The sequence below is a fragment of the Microtus ochrogaster genome, linkage group LG3 (genome assembly GCF_000317375.1).
Source record: "Microtus ochrogaster isolate Prairie Vole_2 linkage group LG3, MicOch1.0, whole genome shotgun sequence".
Taxonomy (NCBI): domain Eukaryota; kingdom Metazoa; phylum Chordata; class Mammalia; order Rodentia; family Cricetidae; genus Microtus; species Microtus ochrogaster.
This window is the reverse complement of record NC_022029.1, coordinates 33,091,738-33,100,761: the sequence shown is the minus strand read 5'-3', so window position 1 is coordinate 33,100,761 and position 9,024 is coordinate 33,091,738. Positions and strand designations below refer to the sequence as shown.

Genomic DNA, 9,024 nt, shown 5'->3' with positions numbered 1-9,024 from the left:
TGCGCCGCTCTCCGCAACGTGTCTGGCGCGCAGTACGTGGGCTCAGGCTACACTAAGGCTGTATACCGGGTCCGCCTGCCCGGCGGCGCCGCGGTGGCGCTTAAAGCAGTGGACTTCAGCGGCCACGATCTGGGCAGCTGCGTGAGGGAGTTCGGGGCGCGAAGGGGCTGCTATCGCTTGGCGGCCCACAAGCTGCTCAAGGAGATGGTGCTGCTGGAGCGGCTGCGGCACCCCAACGTGCTGCAGGTACGAGCGTGGGGTTCCGGGATGAGGGGGCTGGCTGGTCACTCTGGAAGACTTTTGGTCTTACAGAGTTAAGTCACTAGGCGTCAAAGACTGAATCCCGGTTGCAGCTAGATGCAGAACCCAGATTAGGGCACATCATCACCCTGCCTGCCTTTCACCCTTTGGGTAAAACACTATACCCAACTTACACACACCCCTTAAAGACAGAGGCAAGGGCAGGAAGGACCCCAAACTGGTAGTAGGGCAGTGAGTAAGGAGTTTTGACCACATAGCACCCTGCCGCTGGCTAAAGCTGATGGTTGAACACCTGAGTATTCTCTCTACTCATAGTGACCTCAAGCCCAGCTTCAGTCAGCTCCCAGCTGCAGTAACAGGATCCCCCATATTGGCAGAGGCTGAACCCCACTTCTTTCAAAGTCCAGTAACATGTCTGCCTTTGGAGATGGTGCTAAACCTCGGTGTGGGTGGGAAGAGCTGACCGGAGACTGGCCGATGTCTAAGTTGATTCTCAGCGAGTCATTTATTCCTCACTCTGCTCACAGGTCATTGGAGGGGATCAGGAGGCCAGGAAATCCACAGCCTTTCCCAGAAGTGACCAGGGGCTTCCCTGGGACTTCAAGTGGGTCCGGCTGAAGCACGGGGAAGCCTCAGGGTCTTAGGCCAGAAGACTTAAGTTCAGCTAGTCGGAATGCCACTCTTCTGAACGTGATTAGCCAAGAGATGAGAAGGTTCAAAAAGCCAGATGCATACCTTTCTAGTAGGAGATTCTGTTCCTGTCATTGGGGACACAGGCAGGAAGGATGAGGCCACCCACCAACCCCACCAACCCTGACCCTAACGCTGTCCCTCCAAGATTTGGAATGGGCCTTCACAATGCCAGCACTGGCCAAACACAAACCACTTCCCCTCTCTGAGGGCTCTGCCTGGTCTCTGCCTAGGGTAAGACATAGGCTCCCTTTGCATATGTCTGAGCTGACTGACATATGACTGACTGCTCTTCTTGGCCAGGTGACATAGGTGTGCGCAGAGTCCCCAGCTGTGATTCCTGCCCACACCACCCACCTCACATCCCCTCAGATTCACCGTTCTGCATGCAAAGAACTGACCAGAAACTCAGCGGTCCATCCATTTTCTTAGAAATGAGAAGGGGGCCCCAGGCCTGGAGGGAGCTGTGAGCTATACAGAGTAGAAGAATCCAGAATGCTACTTGTACTCCTGGTAGCTCCAAGTCTCCCTAGGACATGTCTTCCCTCCACCCCCAGTTCTGGTCAGACACTTATGACAAGCTCTGTCAAGGCCCTAGGCCCTGCATTGGTCCCAGGCAGCTCTCCGTTGTGTGTGTTTATGTCCAGCTGTATGGCTAACACTGACTGGGGCTTAAGGGAGTGAGCAGCTGGTTACGTGGCCATTCTCACTGGGAGGGTCTTATTTTCTTTTCCTCTTCTGGGTCTTTGGGAACTTTCTGGAAACCCTGTGGTGCTAACCAGATTCTGCAGAGGTGGAGAGGCCTTGAGCAACTTAACTGGACCTTCAGTGTTCTTTAATTGTTCAAGGCCCTTTCACAGGACAGGTTTGGCATGCGGTGGACTTTCCTATGCTGCTGGAACTCCTACCTCACTGGCCTCACTAAGCATTTCAACAAGTATCCAGCTAGACACCCACTCAAACCCACAGACAGGTCCTTCTCTGCAATGTCCCCTCCAGTAATGAGAGCACCAGAGAAGGACAAGACGCTAGAAGAGAACATATTTCACCCGTGCCCTCACCAGCATGGCATCTCCTGGAATTAGTTGTGGTGCCTCCAGTCTGAGGTTGGAGTTAGTTCGCCTAGAACAGAAGTAATAAGGGTCCTAGCAGAAAATGGAAGTCCCTGTTAAGTCTTGGGAACTGCTTTGAGGGTGAGGTCCCCACTTATTCTCTGACTCAGTTCTGCTACCCCTGTAACCAACACAGCCTGCTGCAGGTCTTCTTGCTCAAGAGGCCTCAGAGCTGCGTGCCAGGAACTAGAGGGCACGTTGTTTTGATACCTCCTGATCATTGAAAATTTCAAAACCGTTTGACTGTTTGCTGAGCTAGGGAGGAGCCAGAGGACTTTCTAAAGTGCCCCAGGCCCCAGACCCCTTCCCCCTCTCTGGACAGCCTGAAGTTAGGCTGTAGGCTCTGCTGGTGGACGCAGGGAAGCCTCAGAGGCCCACTGTGCGCTTCCCAGCACAGGCTCAGATCGCTAGGGGACTGCCTGGGGGGATCTAACTTGGACCCTTTTATCCTCCACATACACTCTCCTCAGAGGATAGATGCCTCTGTAGTCCAGGGTCAGAGGGCACAAGAATCTTCCCTCTCTGAAGCCCATCATCCTGGGACCTCAGGCCTCAGATGGGCCCCCAGGCCTGCCTGGGCCGCAGATTCTGTCCATGCTAAAGTGTTTTCCTCTTCTCCAAAGAACAAAAGATGCAACTGCAGTGTTCAGCCTCATGCTTCCTGGGGTGGGGATGGAGGGGGGGGGGCTAATGGTGTCTTTTTTATTTTTTCCTGAGGAGTGTTGATTAATACCTCGTTAACAGTGCATTTAACGACCTCCGGGTGTTTAATAACCTTCAGAAGTTTCCCACAAAGGCTCAGACTGGAGCAAGAAAATGAGAACCAGGCCCCAGGGTTGCTCTCTTTACCTTCCCCAAAGCCCATCCTGAGTCTGTGGCCTCCTTAGGCTGACTGGGGGTGTGGAAGGAGAGAGAAAAAGAGGGTACCTAGGACAGCCCCTGGTCCTGCACCCCACAGCCCAAGTAACCTGGGAGACTAAGACAGAGTCTAGCTTCTCTGATGGGACCAGATTCACTCTGGGACAAGAGTGGGTCTTTGGGACAAGCAGGGCAGCTGGGGAGGGTGAGGGTGCTGGCATGAGGAGCTGCTGTGTACTGGCATATTTAGGCCGTGGGCTCCCTGGCCTCCATCTCAACCCTCCACCGCAGAGAGCTTCACTTTCCCTTGTATGGCTTGGACAACCCGGCCTTTGTGCTGGTGCTCTGTAGGGTGCTGGCTGTTTGGAGCCCATTGTAAGCCAGAGCTATGCAGTGTGTTGGGAGACCTGGGAGCATGCTGATGGGGGTGTCAGAGGCAAAGGGTTTCCCCTGGGCTTTCTCCTGGCCGGCTCTGTGTTTCCAAGAAGTGTGCAACAACTGAACGATCATACAGCCCCAAACAAACCTTCCCTGAGGACCGTTCTTCACTGTGTCTCCCATTTATGTCACTATTCAGATGTGCCTCTGGGCTCCGGAGAGTTGAGATGGTAGAGAAATGGACACAGATTGGAGTAGGGGATGGTATCAGATAATCATTTACTGGCCCGTGTCCTAGGAGAGGAACCAGACTGTGGAACCGTGGTAACATCCATTTGAATCCTAGCTCCTGTGTTTATTAGATCTGTGACCTGCTTAAGCGACTCTCTTGAGTCAATTTCCCCACCCCAAATCAGACAAAATGACAGTAGCCATGTACCATAGGGTGATTGTAAGAATTGGAAGACTGGCAAGATGGCTCAGTAGGTAACAGGGTGTGTGGAACTGCGTGTCACCAAGTCTGATTGCCTGAGTTCACTCCCTAGAACCCACACTGGAAGAAGAAAGCTGACTCCCGAAAGTCACCCTCTGACCTGAGCACACACTCGTACATACCATACACACCACAATAATAATAAGTTAAAGTTCAAAAATACGAACTTGATTATGCACATAGTATATTTAGCACAGTGCCTGCTACATGGTGGCCTAGCCTGCCTATCTCCCTAACTAACAAGAGGCAAGAAACTGTTGCCGCCAAACCAGAAGAAACTAAGCCTTCAGGAACAGAGGCCAAACTTCCCAGGAAACACTATTCTCCACTGGCTGGAGCAAAGGCGGTGGGAAGGCCTCAAGGGCAGAGGGCGGGGCCTCCTGATAGCTCAATCTTCCTCTGTCCCTGTCTCTATCCTGTGACCTAATGACCTGCCCTGGGTTTCCCCCAGCTCTATGGCTATTGCTACCAGGACAGTGATGACATCCCGGACACACTGACCACCATCACAGAGCTTGGCGCCCCGGTGGAGATGATCCAGCTGTTACAGACTTCCTGGGAAGACCGATTTCGAGTAAGCCTGTGCTTTTCATTGGGACGGTTCTCCCTTAGAAGGCAGCCTAGCTGACTTCTCCACCAAGGAAGGAGGAGGAGCACGGGATGGCTCAACCGCTGGGGAGAGAGGGAGTCAGGGCGGGATCCTGGTGTTCCCTACAGCGGAGATGCACATGCGCACACTCCTGCCGCTCTCTCACCCCTAATCCGTGTCATGTGCATGCTTAGTCCAGCCAAGGGTCAGCTGAAGAACGGTGACCTTTCCAAGGCCCTGACCTCATCCTTTGTGTTCTACTGGGACCTGAAAAGGAGAAAGGCTAATTTCCAAGCTAAGTCTAAAGCCTGGGAGTCCAGTAGGCCTGACCCAACCTATGTGTCTGTCTTCAGATCTGCCTCAGCCTCGGCCGCCTCCTCCACCACCTAGCCCACTCCCCTCTGGGCTCAGTCACTCTGCTTGACTTCCGCCCTCGGCAGTTTGTGCTAGTGAATGGTGAGCTGAAGGTGACAGACCTGGATGATGCCCGCGTGGAGGAGACACCGTGCTCCACTGTTGCTGACTGCATCCTCGAGTTTCCAGCCAGGAACTTCACCCTGCCCTGCTCGGCCCAGGGCTGGTGTGAGGGCATGAATGAGAAACGGAACCTCTACAATGCCTACAGGTAACGACCCTACATTTTGGGACTCCAGCCAAGAAGGGGCTGGCAGGGCAAGAGCCCCATGGGGGCCAGAAGGCCAACTAGGGAGAATAACCTTGACCAGAGGAAACCGCAGGGGCCCAGTCAAGAGAGAGAGTGGCTGTGGAGATAAAAATAGCTCTAAAGGAGAGCAGGGTCGGAGGGGCAGCTGGAGGCTTCTTAAAATAGTGTCACATTCAGGGCCCAGGGCTGCCAGGACTGGCACGTCCCTTCTCCACCCTAGCTCCTGACCTTTACAAAGCTTCTCATGGCTGAGAAGCCCCAACTATGGGGATACTCCTCTGCTGGGGTCAGACAGAGGACAGTGTGGCCTAGAAGATGAGGAAGGGCAAAGAAAGGGGCCTCCGGTCCCAGCTTGGTCCGAAGTTAGCTGTAGGCACAGCTGGGCCCAATCCCATGCCTCACTGAGCTGAGCCCCTGGGATAATGCAGACATGGCTGGTTCCTGTGTGAGGGGTCAGGCTCCCAGGCCACATCCAAGTCTATACCTAGTGGAAGTGAAAGGGAAGGACATGTCTCCAAAGGCTGGGCCCCTGAGCCGCTGTCCCGTCTCTTCCACAGGTTCTTCTTCACGTACCTCCTGCCCCATAGTGCCCCTCCCTCCCTCCGGCCTCTGCTGGATACCATCGTCAATGCCACAGGTAAGCCTCAGGACCTGTCTGCTTCCCCTCACCTGCCATTGCCCTATCAGACATAGGGACAAGAATGACCCTAGGCAGTGCGAAGTCTGGGACCCGTTATATTCTAAGACAATATTCTGTGATAAAGGCCCTCCCTAGCCACCAGACTTTGGGCCTAAGCCCTGGCTGTAGGAAGAACAGTAGCTAGCTTCCCATGGGGAGGGCCAGGAGCCTGGGTATGCCATGACAGCTGCAACGCACTTTGCAGGAGAGCTCACCTGGGGGGTGGATGAGACCCTGGCCCAGCTGGAGATGGTGCTGCATCTGTACCGGAGTGGGCAGTACCTGCAGAACTCCACAAGCAGCAGTGCCGGTGAGTGACCCCCCACCCATGGGCTGTGGCTTACCCTCCACTCTCGGGGCTCATTTGGTGTCGTATAGACAGTGGACCTTTCACTTTGAAGTCCCAGCCCCAGCTGAGCTAGAACAGCTATCTTCTGCCTTTCTCTCCGTGAACCGTATGTGTGACTTACCCCTGGCGCCTCAGTTTCCTCATCCATGAATTGGGTTCAAAATAATTCACCTAGCAAAATTCTTATGGGGATTAAATAGCCTGCAAGGTGTGTAAAAGCAATTAGCACAGTTCCTATTACACAGCTGGAACACAATACACATTTGCTTCTCTTTCCTTCCTCTGCACTCCTGGGGCTCAGAGGGTAGCTGGAGGAGGGGGCGGCCTACTCTGAAACCAGCCAATAAGGTCCTTCTCCCAGGGATGGGGAGAGGTCCAGCTACTGTTACAGGCAGTGGTCCTTCTACAGAAGCCTTAGGGTTTAGCAGTGGTGGGCAGGGGGGCAAGGGGTGGGCAGCCTCGGTTTTCAAGGAGGCCTGGCCAGCCTTAGGGGTGGGGGAGCCCTCGTTAGCCCTGTAAATAAAGTTTAACGAGGTGAACAATGGCTGCCTCTGTCCCCCGAGGACTCCGTTTATGGGGCCATAAATCACAGGCAACCCTGCCTGGACTTTGGTCTAGTCCCTGGCAGGAGAAGGAGGCAGGAGGGTGGGGTGGCCAGAGGCCCAGGGCTTCTGCTTTATCAGTCAGCAACTGGGACTCCCAGGGCATTGGGAAAGACTCGCTCTCCGCCTCTGGTAGAGCCTTTGCACTGGCTGAATCTCCGGGGCTCTGCACCTCAGGGGGACCCCAACCCTTCTCAAACACTTGAACCCGAATTTTAGCATTTTGTGTTGTTCCACATGCCTCTTCACCTTCACACCCCTTTCCCGGGGTCCCAGGCCTCTCCCTGGTATCAGGACCAAGTATGTCTGAGGGCCTCTGAACCCTTGCAACACATGGCCAGGACTGGAATCTAGTCAAGAATCCTCAGGCCCCACCCCAGGTCTTCCTACATCAGAATCTACATTTTAATCATATTGCATGGAAATACATACATACCATGATATTTGAGAAGCCCCGTTCTAAATATTTAAAAATGGCCTGATCTCAGAGCCCAACCTAGACAGCTGGTATCTCTGAGTATGTGCCTGGCCCACATGGGCCCCCATATATCCTGTGATGTCTAAACTGGCTACATGGCCTTAAATCGAAGAGATGTGTATGTCCTGAAATTCATGTCTGTGCCTGGCTGTACAGCGAGCTTGAGCAGCTCTGGCTGCCTTCGTTTCCATTCTGGATGTGCTGGCCTGCAAATGAGAGGTCCTCGGCCCTCGCCCCTAGGCACTCCGTTCTCACTTTCTTCCCTCCATCCTTTAGAGTACCAGCGCATCCCAGATAGTACCATCACCCAGGAGGACTACCGCTGCTGGCCATCCTACCACCATGGCGGCTGCCTCCTGTCTGTGTTCAACCTGGCTGAGGCTGTGGATGTGTGTGAGAGCCATGCTCAGTGTCGTGCCTTTGTGGTCACCAACCAGACCACCTGGACAGGTGAGTCAGAGGGAGGGGGAATCCCAAAGGCGTGCCTAGACTGTTCCAAAGGATGGGAAAGGCAGAGGAAGCCCCTCAGAAAAGCCAAAGGGAAGACAGAGATGGTGAGAGAGATGTGTGTATGAGTCCTTCAAGGTAGCCACTTTATAGAGAGTGGCCCTGCCACCCAGGAGACAATTAACCAGACCTGTAACCTCTCATCTTTGCCCCTAGGTCGGAAGCTGGTCTTTTTTAAGGCTGGATGGAGCCAAGTGGTCCCTGATGCCAGCAAGACCACATATGTGAAGGCATCTGGCTGATTGTGGGCTCAGCTGACCATCTGGCATCTTTGCCAGCTGGACTTGTCTGCTGCGGGGGTAACTTGCACTCAAGATGTTGCGTTATCACCTGGGAACCCCTGCAGACAAAACTGTCATCCCAGACCAACTGATGTGACCAGGACAAACGTGCAATATGCAAAGATGTTAAAATGTGAGTTTGCCAGCCTAGGTCTGAGACTGTTACTCCCAGCCTGGGCATCACTGGTTGGGAGCTGACTGCCTCTCCAGAGCTCTGGGCTGCGAGCGGGGCTCAGGCTAGTCTTAACTGGGACAGTTCCATGGGCAGCCCCATCGCTGCATTCATGGTTTGAGAATGTAGCCAGAACGCTGCTGCTGCGTCAGCCACAGTGGGCAGGAGCTGCATGGGGACAATCAGCCACAGAGCATGCTCTCAGCACAGCTCCAACAGGGGAGCTGCGGATGGATGCTCCAAGATGTGTGAACCAGTACCTGGGAAGGCTGTCTCTGGCCTCTCCCTAGAGGTTGCTCCTAGGCTAGCCCAGGGGTCATGGGCAGTGGTGCACATGTCCACATGAGCCAAGACTAGGGTGGAAGAGCAGATTGCATTTGAGCCAGGACCTGGGATGGGGGTAGGGTCGGAGCCTTTCTGCCTCATTTGCTTTCAGTGAAAGCCACCAAGCAGCCAAAACCAGGCCCTCCCCTTCCTGGAGTTTGCATTTCCAGAAGCTTTTGTACTTCTTGTTCATTAAATTGTTTATTTTTGTAAAAAAAAAGTAATCAACTAATAAAATGATGTTTCATGACAAATATTCTCCTCAGCAACGAGTTCTTCAGAAGCTCTTTACTCTGCCCCAGCTATGTCTGTAGTGCATCTGACTAGGGCTGTGCGCCTAAGGGGATGATGACTTTGAGGAGTACAGTGTCAGTGGCGAACAATGAACATGCCACGTGTGTTCTCAGACTCTTCTCCTGTGCTACCCGTCTCCTGCATGAACCTCCATGTCAAATTCAGAACAAAGACATGAGGGTGGATGTCTTTCCCCAAGGAGGTTCTCATTTGAACACATTTTGACTCTCTGTACATGAAACCTTAACCCGAGAGTGTCAACCTTATAATGGGATGCTTGCTATCTTTATTAT

The 9,024-nt window shown here is 53.6% G+C and overlaps 1 protein-coding gene across 1 annotated transcript; it reads left to right on the top strand.

The window, feature by feature from the left end:
• The first annotated feature begins 6 nt into the window (after positions 1-6).
• Pkdcc (protein kinase domain containing, cytoplasmic) lies at positions 7-8,691 on the top strand. The gene is made up of 7 exons (XM_005360751.2): positions 7-246; positions 4,244-4,366; positions 4,735-5,006; positions 5,603-5,682; positions 5,930-6,034; positions 7,430-7,603; positions 7,817-8,691. The coding sequence occupies exons 1-7, from the start codon at positions 205-207 to the stop codon at positions 7,900-7,902; spliced, it is 882 nt and encodes a 293-aa protein (XP_005360808.1). The 5' UTR covers positions 7-204; the 3' UTR covers positions 7,903-8,691.
• The last annotated feature ends 333 nt before the right edge of the window (positions 8,692-9,024 follow it).

Bases quoted from the DNA above. Each gene is read 5' to 3' on its own strand.
- Pkdcc (XM_005360751.2), top strand. From the start codon at position 205: ATGGTGCTGCTGGAGCGGCTGCGGCACCCCAACGTGCTGCAG. The intron at 247-4,243 runs GTACGAGCGTGG...GGTTTCCCCCAG, and splicing joins GGCACCCCAACGTGCTGCAG to CTCTATGGCTATTGCTACCA. The intron at 6,035-7,429 runs GTGAGTGACCCC...TCCATCCTTTAG, and splicing joins CTCCACAAGCAGCAGTGCCG to AGTACCAGCGCATCCCAGAT.